Source organism: Lemur catta, chromosome 2 (genome assembly GCF_020740605.2).
Source record: "Lemur catta isolate mLemCat1 chromosome 2, mLemCat1.pri, whole genome shotgun sequence".
In the NCBI taxonomy this organism is placed as follows: domain Eukaryota; kingdom Metazoa; phylum Chordata; class Mammalia; order Primates; family Lemuridae; genus Lemur; species Lemur catta.
In genome coordinates, this window is record NC_059129.1 from 14441323 (window position 1) to 14467858 (window position 26536).

At 44.0% G+C, this 26536-nt stretch overlaps 1 protein-coding gene across 1 annotated transcript in view; it reads left to right on the forward strand.

Annotated features, from left to right (window-relative positions):
- The window catches only part of OTOA (otoancorin), a 51080-nt gene that overhangs the window by 12754 nt on the left and 11790 nt on the right, over window positions 1-26536 (forward strand). Inside the window, exons 9-23 of the mRNA XM_045542778.1 lie at window positions 634-734; window positions 2409-2548; window positions 5360-5483; window positions 7931-8146; window positions 8558-8725; window positions 9483-9623; window positions 11122-11180; window positions 11377-11494; window positions 13389-13462; window positions 15965-16100; window positions 17044-17234; window positions 19744-19837; window positions 21310-21439; window positions 23225-23412; window positions 26190-26345. Coding sequence (XP_045398734.1) covers window positions 634-734; window positions 2409-2548; window positions 5360-5483; window positions 7931-8146; window positions 8558-8725; window positions 9483-9623; window positions 11122-11180; window positions 11377-11494; window positions 13389-13462; window positions 15965-16100; window positions 17044-17234; window positions 19744-19837; window positions 21310-21439; window positions 23225-23412; window positions 26190-26345 — 2036 coding nt within the window. The remainder of the gene's footprint in view (window positions 1-633; window positions 735-2408; window positions 2549-5359; window positions 5484-7930; window positions 8147-8557; window positions 8726-9482; window positions 9624-11121; window positions 11181-11376; window positions 11495-13388; window positions 13463-15964; window positions 16101-17043; window positions 17235-19743; window positions 19838-21309; window positions 21440-23224; window positions 23413-26189; window positions 26346-26536) is intronic.

Sequence of the window (26536 nt, forward strand, 5' to 3'; positions counted from 1 at the left end):
TCTTTTGGGAATTTAGAGGAGGGAGAAAGCACTTCTGGCTAAGGAGGTAAGAGAAGGTTTTAAGGAAGAGGAAAATTTGAGCTTGATCTTGAAGGCAGGATTTGGACACAGGAGGGCTGAGGAACGGTGGTGAGAAAGACCAGTGCAAGTGAAGATTTGGAGAACATTTGGGGAGGTACAAATAATGTGGCTTGGTTCAAAAATAGTAACATGGTGATACTTCATAAGGTTGATAATCATTATTAGTGGTAACAATAAAAGAGAGTCAAACATATTTCAAGTTGCCAGATTATTTGGTAACTAATGGAACTAAAAAGAAAACTATAGTTTGTGTTTTTAAGTGTTAAAAAATAACCTGCATTTTTAACAAGTTCCCAGGAAGGGGCTGATGCTGCTGATTCCAGAGGGACCCCACCGTTGATAACAAAGTCTCAGGTGGGGGCATCTGTGATCACACTGTGTGTGTAGCACAGTGTTGCACAGGTAGGCGCTCAATAAATGGTTGTTGAAAGAATTCATGAATTCATGACTGTAAGAAGGAGGCCCTGACATCAAAGATGCTGCTGATTATCACATTCCTAGTGTGAAGGCTTTTACTTATTCATTTATTCATTTGCTCATTTTTTTTTGTAGATGACTCTGTTTCATGGGTCAGTGCAGAAAAGTTGTGGATTTTGGGCAGATATATGGTTCACCTACCGTTTGAAGAAATTACGAAAATTAGTCCTGTAGAAGTAAGTTGGAAAAGTACATTTATAGTCCCCATTACTAATACACTTGGGGTAAGGTGTCCTCTAAATCTCTAATATTCAGCCAGCCGGTCAAGGTGCCCTGGAAATCGTACATCCGCCTCAGCCCAGTATATCTTGAGCCTCTAAAGAAAACTCTTTGAATAAGGGCACGAGTGGTCAGTCACAGGACTGTGTTTTAGTCTAGAAGAGCTAAGAAAAGAAAAAGAGTTGTGGACAACTAAGACAGCTCTGATGTGAACAAACATAACATAAAGGGAATGCTGGTTATGAACCAAAAATCATTAAAGGGTATTTTTGTACTCAAGAAAGGCCAAGGACAATAGTTATAGACTTTCTGGTCCTTGGAAGCAAAAGCAACATGGATTAACAGCTACTCCTATTTATAGCTCCTTCTATTCGTAGCTATTTCAGCCTGAGCGATGATTGGATTTTAACTCTGGAGTTTACAGTGGCAAAACATATAGGCTCCAAGGTTACCGAACTCACTAGCCAACCTGTCTCTCTTCTTCTAATGATGTTGACCCAATGACACTAAATTCTCTTAGGCATCATGATTCTGGAATGCAGCCTCCAAAGAATGCTGCTGACATGGAGGCATTTATAAAGAGTTTGGAGCTTGCCTCCCATTTTTTATTTTTATTTTTTATCATATGTGTCCTGACTTTCTCCTGGCCAGTGAGAGAAGTGTTTACATCACATAACTGGCTCGTTCAAGCACCAGTTGACCCAACAATGTCTGGTTATTATGAAACTGGAGGTAGAATGAGAGTCATCTCTTCTACCTAGAAGGCTGGGAGTATTTTAAACTTCTTCCGATTTTTATAACCCCCATTCTTAGTCATAACCCCCACCCCCACCTCCCTATTCTCCCAGTGTTAAGTGATTTTCAGGAAGTAGATACAGTTTAAATTCTTAGAAAGCTGGGCCCCTAGGGGGGATTTCTAAGATTAAGCACCCATTTGCAACTTTTTGTTATCGAAAAATGCAGAGAAGGCGGGGGAAGGCAGGAGTACCAACACTACGAGGGAAATTTATGTGGATAAGGACTACAATCCACAAGGGAGAGACAACCTTATGAACCCCTTTAGGCACAGAATAACAGCGCATCAAAATATACACTGCAAAATCTGTTAGAAACATCAGGAAAAGTGGAAGTCTACAGTAGTAGACCTCAACGAGACACCATTGGACATGTAGGCAAAAGGGGAACAAGAATATATAGAATCTGAATAGTATATTTGATAATGTTGAATATATGCCAAATTTTGTATAGTACAAAGAGAACACATACTCTTTTCTGTCACCCAAGGGCCATTTATAAACTTGCTCATCTATTAAAAAAAATTCTGATTCTTCAAAGCCCGACATTGATGGACCACATTCTCTGACCTCAGTCTAACAAATCTAGAAATAAATGTGCAAGAATTAGCTTTTTAAAAAAAAGTCCAAGTGCTCGGATATTAAAAAATAGTCTTTCTTAAATAACAGTTGGGTTGAAGAGGAAACCAAGGCAGCAGTTACAGAGCAGTAAGGGATCAATGAGGAGAACCAGGTGGCGGATCTCAGCGTCTGGGAGGGAGCACAGCATAGACCACCGGGGTGGGGCCGCAGCCCGCCACTTCCACCCTCATTGATCTTCCCATCCTTGCCCACCAGATTGGGCTGTTTATCAGCTATGACAACGCCACCAAGCAGCTGGATACGGTCTATGACATCACCCCTGAACTGGCCCAGGCGTTTCTGGAGAGGATCAGCTCCTCCAACTTTAGCATGAGGAACACCTCCACCATCCACAGGCAAGTGGCTCTTTCCCAAGTTGCAATCGGTCTAAGTACCAGATTTCTCTGAGCAGCAAAAGAGGGAAGGGAGGTGGCTGTTCCATCTCTGAGTATTCCCACCTCTCTGTGCATGTGAGGGGAGGCAGTTCCCCCTTTTTAAAGGAGTTATAAAGGGGGTAAGGGGACAAATGCTTTCTGAGCATCTCCTGTGTGCCAGGTGTTTTATGCGAGCTTATAAGAGCTAATTCCAGCTTTGAGCATGGAAAGGGAACATTTTAAATATGGATAGGCCGGGCGTGGTGGCTCACGCCTGTAATCCTAGCACTCTGGGAGGCCGAGGTGGGTGGATCGCTTGAGGTCAGGAGTTCGAGACCAGCCTGAGCAAGAGTGAGACCCTGGCTCTACTAAAAATACAAAGAAATTATCTGGCCAACTAAAAATATATATACAAAAAATTAGCCGGGCATGGTGGCGCATGCCTGTAGTCCCAGCTACTCGGGAGGCTGAGGCAGTAGGATCGCTTAAGCCCAGGAGTTTGAGGTTGCTGTGAGCTAGGCTGACGCCACGGCACTCACTCTAGCCGGGCAACAGAGCGAGACTCTCTCTCAAAAAAAATAAATAAAAATAAATAAATAAATAAATATGGATAAAGAGTACAACTCACAAGGTAGAGACAACCTTATGAACCCCTTAATGCTCAGGTCTCGGTTCTGTTCCAACGTGAACGTGTGATTTCTATTAGGTTGGGTCAAGTGTTGGAAATAGCTTGTGGGGGTCCCCATATTTGAGAACCCCTTGTCATCAGACTCTCAGCTGGGGAGCCCCTGGATGAGATCAGCTCTAGAATTTAGAGATTGTAATGTAACCACCCACTCCTAAACCCCAGGGGTGTCTGGCGGGGTTGAGTGTCAGGGAGAGGGGGGTGAGCACTGTTCAAGCCTCTTCTCTCCATATCTCAGAGTCTTGTTGCCACATGGTTCTCATCACCATATTACCTTGAGTTTTTTCAAATGAGCCACATTTAGAGAACATAGTCATATACAACTATTACACTTTCTTCCCCCATCCCTAGTAATTTTCACTCATTAGCATGGGCCAAAAAAAAAAAAAAAGTCTTCTTAAGCACAGCCGACACATAGTAACTGCTCAAGAAATATTGTTTGTTCTTTTATAATTGATTTTGTAAACTGACAAAAAAATATATGTATGGTATGCAACATGATGTGTTGAGGTATGTATACATTGTGGATTGGCTAAATCAGGCTAGTTAACATAGGCATTACCCTGCATAGGTTTTTCTGTGTGTGGTGAGAACACTTAAATCTACTCTCTTAGCAATTTTCAAGCATACCAAACATTGTTATTAACTATAGTCACCATGGCATACAGTAGATCTTCAGAACTTATTCCTCCTATTTAACTGAAACTTTGCATCCTTTGACCAACATCTCTCCAACTCGCTTCCTGGCCCCAGTCCCTCCTGACGATCATTCTGTTCTCTGCTTCTGTGAGTGTGACGTTTTCAGATTCCTAGTATGAGTGAGATCATGCAGTGTGTATCTTTCTGTGCCTGGCTTAGTTCACCGAGCATAATCTCCTCCAAGTTCATCCATGTGGTCGCCTATGATGGGATTTCCCTCTTTTTCAAGGCTGAAGAGTATTTCATTCTGTATCTACGCCCTATTTTAAAAAATCCATTCATCTGTTGATGGACACGTAGGTTGATTCTGTATCTTGGCTGTCACTTCCCCTGAGTCTTCTTTTCTCAGTTAAGCAGCTCTCTTTTTCTCAGACACATTTTCAAATCCTTTTCTGGGCCTGGCTCCTGTCCCGTGGGGGTGTCTCAATATGTCAATATCTTTCTGAGAGGGTGGAGCCAGGCTGATCATGGTCAACCAGATGGTCCAGCCATGTAAGTTGAACAGTCTTCATATTAACTCTATAAGAGTATTAATTAATGAATGGGTGCTTAGTATCTACCAAGAAGTATGCTAATCAGTTCATATGTCTCTTCACTTTTAACTTTCACAGTCATCCTCATTCCTTCATTCATCGTATTTGTTATGATGTGCTATGATGAACAAAGCAAACCTACTGTTTATTAAAGGCTCAGAGAGGCAGGGCTACCCTGCCTCTATACAGTACAGTAGTACAAGGTGTGCACTGCACAACTGGGTGCAGCAACCTTGCAGAGAAGTTAAGTAACTCTCTGGAAGTTAAACATCTCACAGACTTGAGCTTCAAACTCCAGGAAGTCTGAATCTGTCCTCTTAACCACTAGATATATTGCTGTCAGTTATTATACCAGGGTTCAAATCTCACCTTTGCCCCTACACTGTTCTGCCTCCTGCCTTATTTTTTTTCCCTCTTCTGAAACCTTTGGATCATCTGGGTGGGTAGGTAGGAAGGCATCCTGGAAATAGACTTCTGCCTCAGAGAACCCCCCAGGGTGGAGAACCCCCTTATCTCCATATAGAAAATGGGGAGTTTTCTGTGGCTAAGAGCATCATTCTTTTCTTATGCCCTTTATCTGCCCCAGGAGGAGAGATAGGATAGTTGGATGGATCTAGATTTAAGTCCCAGGTCCACTACTTGCCTTGAACAAGTCATTTGATCTCTTTGAGCCTCAGTTTTCCCATCTATGAAATAGGGCTAAGGAGCACACCTGCCTTGTAGGGTTGTTGTGATGAGATAATCCAGGCAAACTCAGCACAAGACCTGATAGGTGGTAGCTGGTGTGATCACGACTCTGTTGGTTTGGACTGGGGGGATTGCGGTGTGGCCCCCAGCTCTGAGCCCCCCACCACAATCCCTTCTCTTCTCACACAGGTTGGGGCTGCTGGTTTGTTTCTACGATGACCTGGAGCTGCTGGATGCCGCGGTGGCTCAAGTCCTGCTGCACCAGATGATCAAATGCAGCCAGCTGCGGGGCTTCCAGGCTGGCGTTCAGAAGGTGCAGAAGGGGTGCTAGGCCTGGGGCCTCTGCCTCAGTTTCACCAGCCAGAGAAATGGGGGCCGAATAGCCTGGCCTGGCCTTGGAGAGAAAACACATGGCGTTAATCAGGATCTAAGTCCAGCCACAGAAGACAGGGTCTGAAATACTGGGATGAGCGTAACATGGGAAGGAAAGACACAAACAACAAAGGAAAAAAATCTTGGAGAGATTAAAATTCAATCAGAGCAGCCGTCTCAAACTTAAATGTGCATACGAGCTGGGCATGATGGCTCACAGCTGAGGCAGGAGGATCACTTGAGCTCAGGAGTTCAAGAGCAGCCTGAGCAAAAGTGAGACCCCCATCTCTGCAAGAAATAGAGAAATTAGCCCGGCGTGGTGGTGTGGGCTTGTAGTCCCAGCTACTCGGGAGGCTGAGGCAGGAAGATCGCTTGAGCCCGGGAGTTTGAGGTTGCTGTGAGCTATGGTGATGCCACTGCACTCTAGCAGAGGCGACAGAGTGAGACTCTGTCTTAAACAAAACAACCCCTCCCCCCCCAAAAAAAACTGCATACGGATCACCTGGGGATCTGAAAGGCAGATTCTGATTTAGGAGGTCTGGCTGTGGTGGGGGGCGGGGAGGTGGGCCCGGAGAGGACACTTCCCAACAGCTTCTAGGTGGTGCGGAAGTGGCTGCTCTGGGGAGCATGCTGGGCTTCTCAAACCTGGCTCTGATTAGTGACAGCCCTGCCAGGTGCCACCTGGGGCGTGGCCTGGGTGGGGCATGATTTTAAAGCTTCTCAGATGATTCCAGTGCAGCCAGAATTGAGAACACTGGATCAGAGGGTCGTTATGAGTTCTCAGACCAGGCTCTGGACAAATTAGCAAACACAGAGTGTTTCTCACATTCCTTCCCCCTCCATTTCTTCTCTCTTCTTTCTTCTGTTCAAGTTTCCCTTCTGCCCCCCTCCTCTTCACTTCTTGGGGTCCTTTTCAATTTTTTTTTAGATTTGAAGAGACGATGTGAGAACAATATCGAAGACAATTTTACTAAAGTCATCAATAATTGCACAGCAGTTTCCCATGCATAACCGTAAGGTCCCCAGTCACATCTGACATTTGACATCATGGTCATCTCTCTTGGTCAATGCGTATTTTTGTTTTCAAGGAAAGGAATCACTTCTAAGCAAGCAAGCAAACACGAGAAAATAGATGTATTTTAAGGCCACAGGGGTAGCTGTGGCAGCCAAGGAGAGAGTCAGATACAATTAGATATGAGGGAGCCCTTTGCATCGTGTAGCTCAGCAGATCTCAAACTGGAGAGTGCCTCAGGGTCTCTGTTAAAATACAGATTACCAGGCCCCAAGCAAGGTGATTCAGGAGGTGTGGGTGGGGCCTGAGAATGTGCAATTCTAACAAGTTCCCGGGTGAGGTTGCTGCTGCTGGTCAAGGTCTAGTTTGAGAACCACCACTCTAGTCCAGCCCTTCCTTTCACAGACGTGGAAACTGAGCTCTAGGGAAGGGGCAGTTGCTGAATTTAGAGAACCCAGGTGCTGGGACAGCTGTTTCTTCTACTTCGCTCTGCTGCCCTCTAGTGGCCATTTCAATATTGCCTGGAGCCATTCTGTGCACCTGTCTCAAATGAATATATGGTTCGTACAAATTCAGGTGTTAAAACATGAACCATTCTCATTTTTTGGTACAGAGATCATGCTACAACAGGTAAGTTTATCACCTTCCTCACCAGAAGCAGTTGGGCAACACACTTGACTATTACTAGGAAGGCATATTGTCATAAAATGATGATTAAAATGATCATAGACACGTGCAAGAAATAATTTTAAGTGAAAAACATAGAAAAGAAAACTGTGCTTCTATTCATATTACAACTCTGTGCAAACTACGTTCTGCCTCTATATTTAAAAAAAGATATAAGAAGTCTTGGAAACATAAATATACACCCAATTGCTAATCACGGTTATTTTTATGAGATAGGATTTTCAGGAGACTTTTACTTTCCTGTACTGTTGAGAATTATTTTTACACAGATTATAAATTATCACAAAAAAGCTCCTGGATGTTCCACGAAAGAAAAACAGTCATATATACAGATATAAGGTTCAAGGTCACCAGAAGAATATAGATGCTACTAGAGTGTGGTGCAGTTACAAGGGAATGAGATTTCCTTCTGCCATGCTTTCAGGTTGATTTAATAACAAATTCATATTTAAATGAAGCACATGGTGAATTTGTGGCACATGAATGCCAAGGCTGGTGGAAGTGTCCTCTGTGGGGTGACTCACTGTCAGGGCATGGCAGGAGTCCCTTACCTTCCTCATCTCTGGACCCAGGGGCTTTGATGGGGCAGTGTCGGGGTGCTGTGCAGTCCTGACCCCCCCAGGATGTAGTCAGGTGGAGCCAGCACCCTGCTTTCTATCGATGCCCATTCCAGTTTGCTCTCCTTCCAGCTCAAAGCCAACCTCCTGGACATTGCCACGGAGAACCAGACCCTCAATGAGACCCTGGGCTCTTTGTCGGATGCGGTTGTGGGTTTGACCTTCAGTCAGCTGGAATCCCTCTCCCCCGAGGCTGTGCACGGTGCCATCTCCACCCTCAACCAGGTCTCAGGTTGGGCCAAGAGTCAGGTCATCATCTTGTCTGCCAAATACTTGGCCCATGAGAAGGTCAGTTGGGGCTTTTAACTCTTCCTTAGTGGCCTCAGGCCCAAGGGAGTATTAGTTTGCCCAGGCTGCCACAACAAAATGCGATGGTTGGGTGCCTTAAACAAGAGACATTTGTTCCTCACAGTTCTAGAGGCTGGAAAGTCCAAGGGCAAGATGTTGTGTCTCATGGGGCACTGGTTTTTGACATTCGTACCATGGCCTTGGATCTTGGATGGTGCAGTCACCCCCCAACGGTGCATTTACCATGCATCTCATGTTTTGATATTTGACCCTCTTTCCTGATAGAAGGAAGGGAGGTCTGTGGAGGCAGCACCTGTATTGTCTCTAAGGTGTCACCCATAGCAGGCTTAGTGCCGTCTGAGAGGCGAAAGGCCAGAGCAGAGCCTCACGGCGCGGCTGCCCCCCTCCCAGGTGCTGTCCTTCTACAATGTCAGCCAGATGGGTGCCTTGCTGGCTGGGCTCAGCACCCAGGCCTTCTGCAGCATGGACTGCAGGGACCTCCCGCAGGCCCTGAGAAGCACCATCTCTCAGCATGTGTCCGATTTGTCACCTGCCCAGCAGCAAGGTGTCCTTAGCAAGGTAAGAGGAAGATGTCTTGTCCTCAGACACGCGGCTCACAGGGGATGTGGTTTGGGGGTTAGGTGGCTGGGCTGTGACTGTGGGCATTGATTCAGGGCTGGGATTATCTCAGCTACTGGTGAATGGGGTCGTTCTGCCTCCTCCTGCTGCCTCAGCTTTCCTCCTTCCCAGGCAGAGCCCTCGGCTCATGTCGCAATTCCTCCCCGTTGCTTTCCCTGCTAGTCCAATCTGGAAGACTTTTCCTAAATCAGGTTTCTTAATCTGATAATGTTTTAAAAGTTTGCTCTTCAAAGCTAAAAATGAACCCTGAAGTTCTCACAGTGCTCCTGAAAGCCCCTTCCACGGTCCGAGGTCGTGCCTGTGTTCCTTTCTCACTTGGCAGGGGGTCTTGGGGCATCTTGCTCTCTCAGGCCTGCTCTGTCCAATTGCAAAATATGCTAAGAAACCAAACCTAAGGGGTTTGGCCTAAAGCACCCACATTTCGCAGATAGCAGTAGCCCACATGGTTAAAATAAAGAGTGCGAGTTTTTGAATAAGACAGACTTAGGCTTGAATCTCACTTAGTGACTTTCAACCAATCGCCCTTCAAGTCTCAGTTTTCTCACCTGCAAAATGGGGCGAGTGACAGTCTCTACTTCATAGGGTTGCCGCGTGGGTCTGATGGGTTTTATTGCCTGTGAAGCAGTGCCTGGCTCTTACTCAAAGCTCAACGCACCTTTCACAAGGTGATTATTATATTTCTTCTCACTTTTGGCAGATGATCGAAGCAGGAGATCCTGCCTCAGGCATTATGGAGATCCCAGGGGCTTTCTTTAAAGAAGTGTCTCTCTTCGATTTATGGAGGGAACCCGGATTCAACCCCGCAGTCCTGAAGGACAAGCAGCTTCGGAGGAGCCAGGTATGCCCACGAGGCTCACAGATCGATCCTGGACTTTTGACTGTCTTGCGGGAATGGTCTGTTTTAAAGTTAATTTGGTAGAAGAAATTTAGTTCTGTGTGGTGAAACCCAGAAGGCAGAATAGCATAGTGTGAAGAAGTTAGACAAGAGCTGAGAGTGAATTCTGGGTCCTATTGGAGAAGCCATGCCCCTTACCTGGCCTCAGTTTGCTCATGTGCAAAATGGGGATAACTTCTTGTGAGGATCAGTGGGATATGCCACCTGGGCAGTGTGCTAGAAATATTAGCGGTTATTATGTGTATTATTAAAAGCTGCCAGCGCTGAGGCCACCTGGGGAGAATAGTACTGGTGATGGATGCACTGACTTAGAACTGTCCTTGGCTTCCTGCTCACTCGTTGGCCTTCATTACGTCCATTCAGCAAATGTTTGTCGAGCACCTTACCAACCGCGCGCCAGCCGCTGCGTACAGACCTGAGAATGCAGAAGTGAGCATATCAGACAGAAATCCCTCTCTGCTCCAGGGGCTCTTGCTCACGGTGTCTCTTGAGGTTGGATGATGTTCCGGTGATCAGTTGCTGTGTAGCAAACCACCGTCAAATTTAGTGACAGTGGCAATCATTTTATTTTGGAAAAGACATCCTGCCACTTCAAGATCCTTTCATCTCAGCAACTAAGTTGATGGAATTGCCATTTTCTGAGATGGGAAAGACAGTGGAAGGTCCCAGAACTTGACCCTGTGCCCAGAGAAATCTCTGGGGTCACACGCAGCATCCAGAACGTCCCCCTACTGCTCCTCCTTCCACGTGGGCTTTTATGCTGCTTCCAGGCCCTCAACTGCCACGTGCAATGCTAGCTCATAATTTATTCTGTTTGGGGAATTATGTTCAAAGTTTCAGAGTCTATAAAATAGATAAATGTAGTACTTGATTGCATCTGCAAGTTAGGGATTCTGTAAAGTTACGTTCCTTAAAACAAATGACTCCCCTGCCTACGATGCACCGTTCTCCCAGAGTGCTCATCCGGGAGGGCTTGGGGGGAGTGCGGGCTGCCAGCCACAGGTCTTTATTGATGGCATCTTTCAGCCCTTCCTGGCCTATTCATCCTTCCCGTCCACTTCCCTTTCTGGGGTGCCTGGTGTTCAGGAACTAGCAGATGGGCATTTAAATAGGGGTCACAGAGAATCCTCGACCAGTCATAGGGCTTCATAAAGCACAGAAACTCCAGTCCTGCTGCCAATGGCTTTGCTCCTCATTTGCCTCTTGGAGTGTATGGTGTCACCAGGAGGGTGAGAGCCAGGGCTTTGGAATTACTCTGACACCGGTTCAAACCCTGGCTCTGCCATTTAGCAATGGTGTGCTCCTGGGTAAGTAGCTTAGCTGTTGAGCCTCCACTTTTGCATCTGTAGAATGGAGTCACAATGCCTTCCCTGCAGGGCCTCCCGGTGCCGGGCACCCAGTGAGTGCTCCATTGGTACTGACAATCCTTCTCTTCCCTCAGGCCCTGTTCTTGTATGAGCTTCTGCTAAAGACCACCACCAGGCCCGGGGAGCTCCTGAGGTAGGAGAATGTAACTCGGTCTGGGAGCCAGGAGGCCCTTTGGAGCCTTCTGCCAGAGGAGCCCAATTGCCCAGGAGGGAGAGTTGGACAGTCGTGTCTGTAGCCTGTGTCAGATCAAATCTGCCTTCTCTTGCTCTTTCTTTTTTCAGTCCTCCCCACCCCTTTCTTCTCCCGAGTCCCTTGTTTTGTTTTCTAGTGCTGGGCAGCTGGTCAAAGGCGTGACGTGCTCGCACATTGATGCCATGAACACTGAATCCTTTCTGGCCCATTTCCGATATTTTGAGAACAACCTCTTCTTGCTTTCACCATATCAGGTACCGTCAAAACATGTTCCTGCTTCTAACACTCTCTGCCTACCCCAGCCACTGGGCCTGGATTGGCTGTGGCACCTAAAGATATTTATGCCAGAATTATTCAGATGCAAGGATGATTTGGGGCCAAATATTGAGTCAGATTTTCTCCAGTTTCTTTTCAAAAAGCTCCAAATACCCACATCCTACAGCCAAAGTTTCAACAGATTGGTTGTCACATACTCAAATTTGAACCTTAAAAAATATATTTTTAAGGTGTGCTGTTTTGCATGTTCATAATTATGTTCTGCTGTAACTGAAGTTAATCCTTCATCTAACATTCCTACCCTTTCCAGGGGTAAAAATACTCTAAGAACATTTTCTTTTTCATTTAAAACTTATTTTCCAAAAGGTTATGGAGGTTGTTTAACCCTTTGAGGAGGTTAGAAGCAGTAACTGATTTTTCACGTATCTGAGCTAGTAAAAATGGGCCTGAAAGAGTTTGAGCTTTGAGTGTGAACTGTTGGCACACAGAGTCCTGAGCAGGTGAGCAAATGGGTGGACAAACCACCTCCTCAGCTCTGGCCTTGTGTTTCAGACCTGAATGAAAAGTTTCCAAAGAGTGGATTCTCTCCCTGAGCACCAGGAAGCATACTGCTTGGTGTATAATCCTTTGAGATCATTGGAGGAATATGCAAAGTTTTAAGGAAGCCCTGTAATTCCCTTGGATTATTTGTTCTATCAGTGGTTCTCAAACTTGAGCTTGCATCAGCATCAGCGTCGTCTGGAAGGCTGTTAAAACACAGACTGGGGGCTCCAATCCCAGAGTTTCCCATATAGTAGGAGAGGGGTGAGGCCTGAGATTTGCATTTCTAATCAGTTCCCTGGAGAGAACCACTGAACTGGATTAAAAGTCCTGCCCAGGAGGGGAAGCCAATAACTGAGCAATGGATGGAGGTCAGACCCACTTTAAGGAAGACCTACATGTTCGAGCAGTGAGAGTTGCCCCAACATAGGTAATTCCCTAGACTTCTAGTTCTCAGAACCTTCAAATACCAGTTCGTTAGGAAATTTGCCTTTATTGTTTACATTTTTACTGAAAATACATCATTATTAAAAAAAAACAGAGAAAGTAAAATTTCCCCAATTTTTCCCTAGAGCAGTGGTTCTCAGCAGGGTACCATTTTGCCTCCTTGGGGACTTTTGGCCATGACTAGTGACACTTTTGGTTGTCATAACTGGGGGGGGCACTATGGGCATCTAGTGGGTAGAGGCCAGAAATGTTGCTCAACATCCTATAGTGTACAAGACATCCCCCAACAACAAAGCATTATCTGGTCCAAAGCATCCGGAGTGTGAAGATTGAGCAACCCTGTTCTAGAGTTAACTGCAGGGAAAAGTTTGCTATTGACTTTGAGATTTTTTTTGGTATATATAAAACACATTTACATGTGATGTAGAAAACACATATGAGCTCATATTATACACACTGTACTGTTTAACTTTATATATATAGATATATAAATGGCACAGATATCATTTTATGTTAGTATATGTAAATCTACCTTATTACAACAAAGTAGTTGCATAGTATTCCATTGTATGGATATACCCTAATGTACTTAACCAATCCCCTACTGAGGAACATTAAAGTTCTATCTCACTTTCTTGCAGTTGTAGACAAAATTGTGATGAGTATTCTCATATTCAAATTTTTGAGTTCGTATTGTTTTGCCTCAGTTTCCTCATCTATAAACTGGGCACAGTTAGTGGTACCTGCACCTTAGGCTGCTCTATTACATAAGTGAACATATATAAAGCACTTAGAAAAGTGCCTGGCATGCAGAAAGCACTATCTCTGTTTGTTCTTATTATTGTTGGACTGAATTTCTAGAACTAGAACGGCTTAACCTTTCAGGTTAATTGTTTGGCGTGGAAATACTGGGAAGTTGCCAGGTCGTCTATGCCGCCTTTCCTCTTGGCTGCGCTCCCGTAAGTGAACATCAGCGCCCCTTTCTGGTTCAGCAGTAATATTGGTGTGAACTACCCACGTCAGTCATTCTCGCCCCCTGCGTTTTCGTGAGGAACCAGAGGCAGAGTGGAGAGAGGGTCTTAGACAGTTAAGCCCTTGAGAACCAGGATTTAAATTCTGAGCCTCACATAGATACTTCAGAAAGACCCTCTTGCTTTTCCTGTTATTTAAAAACCAAAGTGGAAGCAACCCAAGCCTGAATCAGTGTCAGTGAAGCAGCTCCTGTCTGGGCTGGCCTCGCCCCGGAGGTGGGGACCAGGCTCCAGGGGAATCAGACCTGGGTGATTTCTCCGGCTATGGTCAAGCGTGGTCTGGACGCTCTCTCTCCTTTTCTCCTGCCTTCTATTTCCCTCTACCTTCTTTTGCTATTATTGTCTTCATTCATTCAAAAAACACGTTTATTGAGTACTTTGTGCTAGTTCTCAGATATAGTTAAATTTTCCTCTTATGAGCGGTTACAATCTCATGGAGGGGGAAATAGATGAGCGGTTTATAATATCAAGTTGATATTTGGTTGAAAGCAACAGAACTCAAACTGGCTTAGGCAATAAAAGGGAATTTTTGGTTCAGGTAATGGGAAGTCCAGGGGCGCACTTCAGGCACGGCTGGATCTAGGGGCTCACTTTCCGGCACGCCGCAGCCGCAGCCGTAAAAGCCTCCGACCCATTGGGATCCTGGACCAATCAACCGCTAGGCTGGGCGGGGCTGGGGCTTGGGCCGCCTGTCAGAGAAGGGGGCGGGGCACAGACCGGAAGTGCTCCCGCGCGACTGCGCAGATCTAGGCGTTCAAATGATGTCATCTGTCTCTTGTCCAAGCTTTCCTCTGTTGGCCTCACTGTCAGGCAAGTTCTTTCTCCTTGGTGCTCCCGGCAGGTCCAAGGTTACGCTTTCCCAGCTTCATATTCAAGGTAAAGAAAAAACTTTAGTAGGTAGGAGAGAGAAGGCCCGAGAAGTAAGGGACGCCAGATCATATAGGTCTTTTTGTGACTCCCTGAAATATTTCACTTATATTCTGGGTACAGCCATCAGATTTATGTTTCAGAAAGATCACTGCCACTGTCCATGTAGAGAATGGAATGCAGGGGGCCTGAGTGGAAGGAGGGCGACAGTGGAAGATTATTTCAGTAACCCAGGTCTGGCATGGCTGGTTACTTCCACTCTGCCATGCCTCGGCCCAAATTGTGCTGCCTTAGAAGGGGCCACCATCATGCTCTGTTACAGAGCCATTTTATCTTTTCCCTTACATTTATTATTAGCTGAAATTACCTATTTTATTCATTGGTCTCTGTGTTTCTTTTTTTTTATCTTTTATTTCAGCATATTATGGGGGTACAAATGTTTAGGTTATGTATATTGCCTTTGCCCCACCCAAGTCAGAGCTTCAAGCGTGTGTCTTCTCCCTAGTAGAATTAAGCACGGTAAGGGCAGGGACCCCTTGTTCATGACTGTATTTGGTGCCTAGAACTGTGCCTGACACAGTAGATGCTCTGTAGATATTTGCTGGATGAATGCAGGAAGAAATAAACAAGACAGCGGTACTGGGAATGGAGAGGCAAAAGCAGATTTCGATAATATTAAGGAGATAGCAATGATGGATTTTGAAAGGAAAAAAGGATTCTGAGATAGCATGGAGGAGGAAGAACATGTTTGGGGAAGATGCTGAATCTGGCTTTGTCTGGAATAGTCAAGTGATGAGGATGAGTAGGCTGCATGGGTCTCCCGTAGTTTTTCTCAACCCTTATTTCATTATTGCCTCCCTAAGGAGAAAAATTGTAATTTCTAATGAGAGAAATTATATACTAAGGGAAAAGATTTTGTTAAGTAGGGTTGAGCTTTGGTGGGTGACCAGTCATTATTATAACTAAGATTTTTTTCACACTCCCTTCCCCCAGACCAGTTTCTCCTTCTTGAAGGTGACATTATCCCTGTTGAGAAAACATGATCAGGAGCTTGTGGCAGAGTTCTGGGCTGGAGATGACAGAATTGGGAGTCATTTCTCTTTCTACTCTCTTTTTCTCATCTTTCTTCCTCACTTTCTATTTTATTCCCTCTCCTCTTTGTCACTTTCTTCTCTATTTTTTTTCTTTTTTCTCATCTCCCCTCAACCAGTCCATGAATCAGCATTTTTATGGAAATGCCATTTTCTGATCAGTGATGCTGGGGAATAGAAGAAGAGCATTATGGGAAGCTTGATTCCTGCCCATAGAAGAGGAGCATGATGGGAAATTTGTTTCCCAGCCATAGAAGAGGAGCATGATGGGAAGCTTCTTTCCTGTCCATAGAAGAGGAGCATTATGGGTGGGAGGCTTGCCATATGCCACAGGGAGCCACAGCATCACTGGGGAGAACAAACATTTAAAGAACATCCTTGTGATGAGCTCTTGGGCATGTGGACCCTGATTTCAGGGGAGATATAGAACAACCACTGTCTTCTTCCTCTCATTCTCCCCACCTCTCTCCAGGGCCCGCTACCTGGCTTCCGTCCCGGCCTCCCGGTGTGTGCCCTTTCTGATTAGCGTGGGGAAGAGTCGGTTGGACTCCTTGGTTTTAGATTCCCACAAAAAGACTTCAGTCCTCAGGAAAGTGCAGCAGTGCCTGGTAAGGAAACTCTTCCTGGTGTCCCTTCCCCTCTGGGTGTATGTGGCCATCCTGGAGACACACATCCTGGGGATCTGGCTGGGATCTTGAGCCTGTTGTGATGGTGGGAAGTCTGACTTGTGGGTCTCAAAGCTGGCTCTGAAGCTGCTGGTTGGGCCAGTCTTGGCTGTTGGTTCTGGAGACTCTCATCCCAGGGCCTGAAGCAGGGAGGCCACTCTGGAGGACTGGACAGAGCATAGTACGCAGAGACCGGGTTGTAGACGTGCTTCTGCCAGTAACTGGTTATGTGGCTTAGGACAAGTCACTTCTCCACCCTGAACCTAAGTCTCCCCATCTGGAAGGTGGGTGCAATAGCAAACCCTCATAGAGTTATTGAGGGCATGAAATGGGCAACGTCCTGTTTAATGCAAGGCCCATGTGAATCCCAGCCTTGCCACTAGTTGGCAGTCTCTTTATCTCTAAAAAGTGGATAATAGTGTTTATTTCTTACAGTCACTTTGCAGATGAAGGTATTGAGACCTGTAGACACTCAGGACAGTGCCCCACACATTGTAAGCACACAATACATGTCAGCTATTTTTGTCATTTTGAGAAAGAGCTTTAAAGGCTTTCTAGTGTCACACAAACTTTGAAGTGCTGGTTTTATTGCGGTTGTACTAATATTATAATGGTAGATTCTCTCTGGAATATCCTCAGAATAATATGTAGACAGCATCCCTTGTTTACTGAGGGCTCATGATGTGCCAAGTCAGGGTTTCCCGAATTCCTGGGGCCTGCATCTCTGGGGGAAGCTCAGGCCCCGCTACATCTCTAGTAGCCCATGGCAGGGTAGGCAGTTCAGATCCCAGAACCTTTAAGAGGTAGGGGGTTGGGAAGTGTTTTTAAGCGATCATGATCTTGAGTTCTGCTCAATCTGCCCATCGGCTCCACTGGTTGGTTTCAGGACGACTCCATTGCTGATGAGTACACCGTGGACATTGTGGGGAACCTGCTGTGTCACTTGCCAGCAACCATTATCGACAGAGGCATCTCCCCCAGGGCTTGGCCCCCTGCCCTGCACGGCCTCAAAGACTGCCCAGACCTCAGCCCGGAGCAGAAGGCTGCGGTGAGGCGCAGGCTGCTGGAACAGTATGGGTGAGGAGGGGCCAGGCGTGGCTGTGGGGGATGTGCCGGGCGAAGGGTCACCCAACCTTCCTTCCTGGCCTCCAGCTTAGGATGTGATTAAATACTTACCCTTATTCTGAAAGTGACCCTTTTTCTTTTGGCTTCAGATTTCCTGTAAAGTGGGGTCCATAGTAGCTGCCCCGCAGGTCTCACAAGGTTGTCACCAATGCAACTTGGCATATGAAGGAAAAGAGTTTTGAAAAGATAGCACTTTACTCATGCAAAGTGGTGGTATTATGATTATTATTTAAAGACTATGTTTTAGAATAGTTTTAGCCTCACGGCAAAATTGAGAGGAAGGTACAGAGATTTCCCATATCCCCCCTGGCCCCCTACATACATAGCCTCCCCATTGTCAACATCTGCCACCAGATTGGTACATTTATTGCAATTGATGAAACTACTTTGACATTATTGTCATTACATTGTCATTATCACCCAAAGTCCGTAGTTTACATTACAGTTCACTCTTGGCGTTGTACATTCTGTGGGTTCAGACAAGTGTATAATGACATGTGTCCACCATGATAATATCATAGAGGATAGTTTCACTGCCCTGGAAATCCTCTGTGCTCTGCCTGTTCATTTCCCCTTCACTCCTAACCCCTGGAAACCACTGATAGTTTTGCCTTTTCCAGAAAATCATATAGCTGGAATTATACAGTGTGTAGCCTTTTCAGATTGGCTTCTTGCACTTAGTAATATGCATTTAAGTTTTCCCCATGTCTTTTCTTGGCTTGATGGCTCATTTCTTTTTAGTGCTGAATAATATTTCATTGTCTGGATGTACCACAGTTTATTTATCCATTCACCTACTGAAGGACATCTTTGTTGCTTCCAGGTTTTGGCAATTATGGATAAAGCTGCTCTAAATATCCATATGCAGGTTTTTGTGTAGAAATAAACTTTCAAATGCTTTGGTTAAATACCAAAGAACGTGATTGCTGGGTTGTGTAGTGAAAGTGTGTTTACTTTTGTGAGAAACCACCAAAATGTCTTCCAAAGTGCTGTATCATTTTGCATTTCCGCCAGCAATGAATGAGAGTTTCTGTTTTTCCACAATATTATTATTTTTATTATGGAATAATAATAATAATTATGCAAATAATAAAGACACTGTCACCTCTGGGTGATTGAGAGCTCCTTGGGGGAAAACAGAACTAACTTTTCTTTCCCATGTAGAGTTCTCTGAGGCTAGGTCAGATATATGAGTAGAACCTAGTCATAAGTCGGTGTTTAACTGACAGTGTTTAAACAACAGTTTTCTGAGTAATGATTGTGTCCTGGGCACTGTACTATCATACAGCATTTAAGAGCATGGATTTAGGAGCCAGACTCTTTGGTTTAAAAATTTGCTTGTATCATTTACTGTCTGTGTGGCTTGGTAAAAGTTACTTAATCTTTTTGAAGTTTAATTTTTGCATCTGTAGAATAGGGACAGTAATAGTCTCCACTGGGTGGCTGTGACGATTAAGTGAGTTCGTACAGGTAAAGGACTTACAACAGTGTCTGGCACATAGAGCTGAGTATGTGACAACTGTTTTACTACTTAGACTGAAGACACAGTGATTATTAAGGTAGACGTGGTTCCCACCCTCATGGACCTTCCAGTCTGGTGGTATAATATCTTTATCAAAGAAATAAGAGTGGAGGCTATTTAACCAGGGGTGATTTGCCTTGGTTCTAGAGACGGGCTCTCACTGCTAATTGGGAAGACCTTTTCTAGAGATGTCACCAAAGATAGTGTGGTGTCCTTTGTTGTAGATATTTATAGTCTGTATAAAAATAACAGTAGATTCTGGGTCAGTGCTGTTATCTTGCCAAGTTCAAGAGAAAAGTTTTTTCCTTGCTGTAGGAGAAGACTTATGGTAAATTTAAAATAATCAAATATGTCGTTATTCTTCTATTGAACAAGGGGAGGAAGGAAACAATGTGATGTAAATGACAGAAACTCAATAATTCAATTTACCCAGAATCCAGAGATAACCCTTCTTTACCTCCTTTTAGTGATAAATATAAAAATTTTAAAATAACACCAAACAAAAAAAAATGCGAATTTATTGAGTTCAGAAATGGAATGTAATGGAAAACTACAGGTATGGATTTCAGGCATGGCTGGATCCGGAGTCTCAAATGATGTCATCAGGAATATGTTCCTCCCATCCCTCAGCTTTGTGTTCCTTGGTGTGGCCTTTATTTTCTCCACTTGGTGACAGGAATATCTTCCAATATCCTCTCTATGGTGAGAGATACCAGAAAAAAGAGAGCTTCTCTGGTGGTTCCATCAAAATTCCAGGGATGACTGATTGGTCAGCCTACATCACATGATTTTCTTGGTCAGGGAAGTGGGTCTGTGTGATTGACAGCATCTCCAACTATGAAGATGGTCTATTCCTGAAAGAAAGGATGTGAGGGCAAAGGGCAAGAGATGTCCACCATAGCATAGTTTTTCATTTTACTGTTTATTGTCTCTTTTTAGACTTCCTCAGAACTGGACAGCTGAGACTACAAAGGACTTGGGACCCTTTCTAGTACTTTTCTCAGCAGATGAATTAAGCCCTGTTGCCACAAAGGTACCTCTGTGCCCCGTATTAAGAGGGCTGAAGGAGTTTAAAGGGGAGAGAAAGTGTGGTCAGTAACACACCATTCGGTTTGCTGCCAATCTGTGATTCTAGAACCCTCTTCTCTGTCTCAGAGGGCTCAGATGTTTCCAGCTCCATGTCAGGATGCAGAAGCTTCAAGAAAACGGAATGAGGAGGCAGCTAAATGAACTGTAGGCCTTTCTCGTGGTGTTCCAGGCAGATGGATGCAGCCTGGGAGCTGTCATTTAGCTACCACTCTGCCATTTGTGTACGTCTCACACGCATGTCCGCTCTCACACCCACCAGTGCCCTATGCACACGCACATGTATGTCCAGTGTATGCAGTCACACACACAAACACATTTAATCCAAAAACCAGTCTTTATTTACATCAGCTTTGGGCATAGAACTCTACTTGAAGTAACTCTCTAAGAGTCTAGGCCAAGAGACACGCAGAGCACGAATCAGTCATTTTTTGCCACATAACAAAGCCACATAATCTCACTGGTACATAACAATAAGCATTTAGTTCTTGCTAACTGATTTGTGGGTCACTGGGGCCTAGACTGTCTGGAGCTGCTGCTTCTCGCTGTGAAGGTTTGAAATTCCAGAAAAAGGGGATGGATAAGCACAATTTTCCTTACGGCTAGGGCTGGAAAAGTGACATGCTGTCACTTTTGCCACATTCCAATGGCCAAAGCAAGTCACATGATCACATGACCAAGCCTCAAAGGGACAGGAAGTAGGCCAGCCATGTAGGGCCTGACCCTAATGCTGAAAGATGAGAATAGAACCAGGAACTACATAAACTGAGGTGCTGACTCTTTGGGCAGGCGGGACACAGTGCCTCGTAGCTGTATGCAGAGCTTGATGAATTCTCTGGGCTCATGGGCAGGTCTCCCAATAATATCCCAAGTCTTGACAAAGTGCATTAGTTCTCATTGAGAAACGGCACCTTCTCCATGGGAACCCAACCCCCCCCCAGTTGCTGGTCTCTACCCAGAATCCAGAGATAACCCTTCTTTACCTCCTTTTAGTGATAAATATAAAAATTTTAAAATAACACCAAACCAAAAAGGGGTAGGCGCAACTACAGTTTTTGTGAATATTATCAGCTTGCTCTGGTGATGATGCATCATTGAACAGTCCCACAGACAAATGAGTGCACATCTTGGCCAGCATTAAGTATTATCACTTTATTTTATTTTTGACAATCTGATGGGTAAAAAGTGACATATGCTTATGTTATTTAGCATTTATTGGATTATTATTGAGGTTGAGCATCCTTTTATAGGATTCTTTATAGAGATCACATTTGTTGGACTAGAGATTAAATTTATGTGAGAAGCTGCTATAAAAAAACTGAGGCAGTAAGTAGTGTTATGATTTAAACTCTGATTTAAATCTTTATGTGCTTTAATTAGTATTTGTCCCTCTTTTTTCATCTTCTCTAACCCATGCAGTTTCCTGATATTCTTCAACAGACAGCTTCCAAGTTGGCCGGGACCCGGCCCCCTAAAGAATTCCTCTGGGCTGTCTTTGAATCTGTTCGGAACAGCAGTGATGAGAGTCCCAGCTCTGATGCCATTCCTGGTGAGCGTTCCTGGGGTATCCGAGTCTGTGCCAGGGTGGTAGTTTTGGGCTGAGTCTTTGACATCAAGAGGCCTCCTTGTCCAGGGGACTGGATGAAACCTTTGCAAAGCAATAGAATGGCAAAGATCCATGGGCAAAAGAATAACATCTTTGTAATGTGATTTGGAATCATGTCTCACATGCCTCACCCTGGTGAGTAGGTGTAATGAGTGAATATGTGCAACAAAGACTTCAATAGGATTGGCTTACAGGACCAACATGGATTAGTGGCTGTACATTTCAGGGATGGGACTCCTGAGCCTGCCACTAAGTGGCTGTGTGACTTTGGGTAAGCTCTTTACCCTCTCTGTGCCTCAGTTTTCATCCTCTGTAAAATGGGGATAATGAAAGTCTCTACCTCAATGGGTTATTGTGAGGATTAATAGGTTTAAACCTGTAAACATGCTCACAACAGTGCCTGGTGTGTAGGACCTGCTCGATAAGTGTTAGATATTTTTTATTATCATGACTGTGCACCCACTAAGTGTGGACTTGTGCCAGCTATCAGGAAACAAAGTTAATCAGACCCAATAGAATAATAGTTGACAGTCAGTGCTTGCTTTTTCATTCATTCAACAAATATTTATTGAGCACTGACTATGTGAACAAAGCTTACTTTTTTTTTTTTTTTTTTGAGACAGAGTCTCACTCTGTTGCCCGGACTAGAGTGCCATGGTGTCAGCCTAGCTCACAGCAACCTCAAACTCCTGGGCTCAAGCGATCCTCCTACCTCAGCCTCCCGAGTAGCTGGGACTACAGGCACGCGCCACCATGCCCGGCTAATTTTTTCTATATATTTTTAGTTGTCCAGATAATTTCTTTCTATTTTTTTAGTAGAGACGGGGTCTCGCTCTTGCTCAGGCTGGTCTCGAACACCTGAGCTCAAACGATCCGCCCGTCTTGGCCTCCCAAGTGCTAGCATTACAGGTGTGAGCCACCGTGCCCAGCCAAAGCTTACTTTCAAATGGGGAGTAACCAGACATTAAATTCCACACATAAGTAAAATACATGCTTATAGTATGTTGTATGATAAATGCCAAGAAGGAAAATAAGCAAAGGTTATTTTGGAGTGTCAGGAGGGGTATTGTCATATGGAAAGAGAACCATTAAGGAAGATCTCATTGAGAATGTGACATTTGAATGAAGAACCAAGGGAGTATGGAGTGGGCCATGTGTATACTTGGAATTAGAGTCTTCCAGGCAGAGGGAGGGTGAAAGGAATGAGAGAGGAGCAGTAAGTAGAGGCCAGTGTGGTTGGCTAATGACTAACATGAATTGAGTGCTTACTGTATGCCTGGCACTGTCCTAAGGGCTTTATATATAACACATTTAGTTTTCACAGTCATCTAGGGGGTGATTTTATCCCCATTTTATAGACAAAGAAACCGAGTACAGAGAGGCTGAATAGTTTTGGATTTGAATCTAAAGTCAGGACTGTTTACCACCAGCTCTTACTGGCCTCAAGGGGTTTGTAGTCCAGTTGTAATGTTGCAAAGCTTCTACTTTATGCATGTGGATGTGCAAAAAGCTGGCAATTCCGTGATTTTGTTACCAGGTAATTAGCAAGAAATGGCAGAAGTGGGATTTGTACTGGTCCCTGGATCTCTGCTTTTAACTTCTACGCTATACTACCTCTTGCAAATACATCTAACTGGCGAAGAACATTATTCATTTCAATAAAGAAACAGACTAACATTTCCTGAAATTCTTTCCTCTGTTCCTTCCCTGCATCTCCCCTTTCTTCAGGTTGCCATGGAGTCCCGGCTCCTTCTTCAGAGGACGTCTTCAAGTTGGCTGAAGCCAACGCCTGCTGGGCCCCGGAGGGCCTGCTCTGCATGGAGGAAGACACATTCGTCAGAAGCGTGGAGCTGCTGGGGGCTGTGGAGGGTTTCAGCCTGCCTCAGCTGCTGGCCCTGAAGGAGAAGGCAGTACAGGTGACGCCCACCTCAGGGATGAAACATTGAACAGAGAGGAAAAAAAAAACACACACACACCAAAAACCAGATCAGCATTTCTGCACATTGAGCTCTCCTCGAGGAGTGTTCACATACATTATCTTGTTGAAATTTCACTGCATCAGCTCAGTGATGTGGTTGTGATCTCCTCATCTGAGAAACAGGGAAAGAACTAGTTCCTCCCTCTTCGGGCCGTGGCAGAGAACAGGATGAGATGTGTCTTGGCATCTAGCAGGTGCTCAGTGAGTGAGGCAAGTTCTGTGGATGTTCTGATGGCTCTGACCAAGCTGCCTCTCAGGAATTGGGCCTTTCTTCCTTCACTTGGAGAACTCCAGCTGCTGCTCGCAGTAGCTTTTCTTAGCATCTGTTGCAAATTCATTTGAAAACATGGCAGAAAGGAGTAAAGAGCACTGGAAGTAGTTTGCCATCATTAAAAAGGTCCCTTTGGGTGGCTTGTTTTAGTTGTTCAGGTAGTTGTGGAGTATCTAGCTAGTTACCTTCAGGGGGTTAAAAATTGCACTTCTTAATATTATATTTATAACTATTTTTTATATAAATAATTCAAGTTTATTGTAGAAAAGTCAGAAAATTATAAAGAAGAAGATCTGTCATAATTTTTTACTGAGAGATAGGCACTGTTGATTTTGGTCTGTTTATCTGAAGCTTCCCAGATTTCTGTGTTATAAAATATAGTTATATATTTCATGTATATTCACATATGTGGGACAAAAAGTGGTGTCACCCTTACCTATTATTCAACAGCTGGCTTTCCACACCCAACAGTACAGAGTACATATTTTTATATATCAGAAATATAAATCTATATCAGTATTTTAAATAGCTATATAATACAGTTAGCCTTCTCAGTCCACGGGTTCTGCATTTGCAGATGCGATCAACCACAGATCGGAAATATTTAGACCCCCGCCAAATAAAAATACAACAACAACAGCAACAACAAAGAAATAAAAAACAGGCCAGGTGTGGTGGCTCATTTCTCCCTTTGGGAGGCTGAGACAGGAGTTTGAGACCAGCCTGACCAACACAGTGAGACCCCATCTCTACCAAAAAAAAAAAAAAAAAAAAAGAGAAGAAAAAAGAAAAAAAGGAAAGAGAAAGAAAAAATAAGCAAGGCATATGCCTGTAGTCCCAGCTATTGGGGAAGTTGAGGCAGAAAGATTGCTTGAGTCCAGAAGTTTGAGGTTGCAGTGAGCTCTGATGATGCCACTGCACTCTAGTCCAGGCAAGAGAGTGAGACCCTGTCTCAAAAACCAAAACCAAAAAAAGCCCCCAATATAGTATAAAAACTATTTACATAGCATTTACATTGTATTGGGTATTATAAGTAGTGTAGAGATGATTTAAAGTATATTTGAGGGTGTGTGTAGGTTACATGTGAACACAACATTTTATATAAAGGACTTGAGCATCTGTGCATTTTGGTATCTGTGGTGTCCCGGAACCAATCGCTAGTGAATACTAAGGGATGACTGCATTTCATTTATGATTGATCCTTATTTATTTAGCTAATTGTTAGACTTTTAGATTGTTTGTATTTTTTTAATGCCTCAAGGTTTGCCTTTATACATAAATCTTTGGGCACTTGTCTCATTATTTACTTAGGCTAAATTCTCAGAGGTGGAATTTCTGGGTCAAAGAGTATAAATATTTTAAAACCTTTTGATACAGATAGCCAAATTGCCCTCTCGAAAACATGTACCAATGTATATTCTCAACCACAACAAATGAGGGTATCCTTTGCCTCATATTTTTCTAGCATCATAAATGATGATTATTCTACTCCTTGTCAGTATAATGAGCCAACATGGTCTTTGATTGTTTTTAACATACACTTCTTTTTTTGTTTTTTATTTTTAATTAAAAATTTTTTCTTCAACCTATTCAAGGTGGATACTTCTTTAATTATGACTGAGAATGAACTTTTCCCCATATGTTTACTTCTTTTGTGAATTACCTGTTGATGTCTTTTGTTTCGTTTTTTTAAACAAATGGAATCATTCTTTCCTTATTGATTTATAGGAGAGCTTTATATATTAAGAAGATTTACCCTAAGCCTTTTTAAATTTTTTATGAAAGTATAGTTGACAAATAAAAGTTGTATATATTATAACATACAATATGATGTTTTGATATATATACACATTGTGTGTATATACTTAAATAATTTATATTTAAATGAAGTGAAATCACATATCCATCACCTCACATACTTATCATTTTTTGTTATGAGACTATTTAAGATCTACTCTCTTAGCAATTTTCAAGTACACAATATATTATTATTAACTATAGTCACTATGCTGTACAATAGATCTCCCTAAGTCTGTTTTAAATGATGTCTTTGTTCAGGCTGCTATAACAAAATATCTTAGACTGGGTAACTTATAAACAGAAATTTCTCACAGTTCTGGGCGCTGGGAGTTCTAAGACCAAGGTGCTGGCAGGTTCAGTGTCTGGTGGGGGCTTGATTCTCATAGATGGAGCCTTCTCACTGTGTCCTCACATGGTGGAAGGTGGATAGCTAGGTCTCTGGAGTCCCTTTTATAAGGCACTAATTCCATTCGTGAGGGCTCTACCCTCACAACCTAATCATCTCCCAAGGCCTTACCTTCTAATACTGCCATTGGGGATTAAGTTTAAGTGTATGAATTTGGGGTTGGGGGACACAAACACTCAGATCACAGTAAATATCATCACTAATGTTCAGTCTAATCTATTTTCTCTTTCACCTAAAGGTTTGGGACATGCCTTCTTACTGGAGAGAACACCATATCGTCTCCCTGGGGCGCATTGCTTTGGCTCTGAATGAGAGTGAGCTGGAGCAGCTGGACCTCAGCTCCATAGACACTGTGGCTTCCCTGAGCCAGCAGACAGAATGGACCCCAGGACAGGTTGGTAGATGTCACTGGATCTTTTAAATATTCCATTTCTCTCTTAATTTTGCTTATGTTTTCCTTTATATCTTTGAACCTACAGTGTTTATAATAGCTGCTTTCATATCCTTGCTGCTAATTTCATCATCACTGTCATTTCTGAGTCTGTTTTTATTGACTGATTTTTCTCTTAGTTATGAGTCATACTT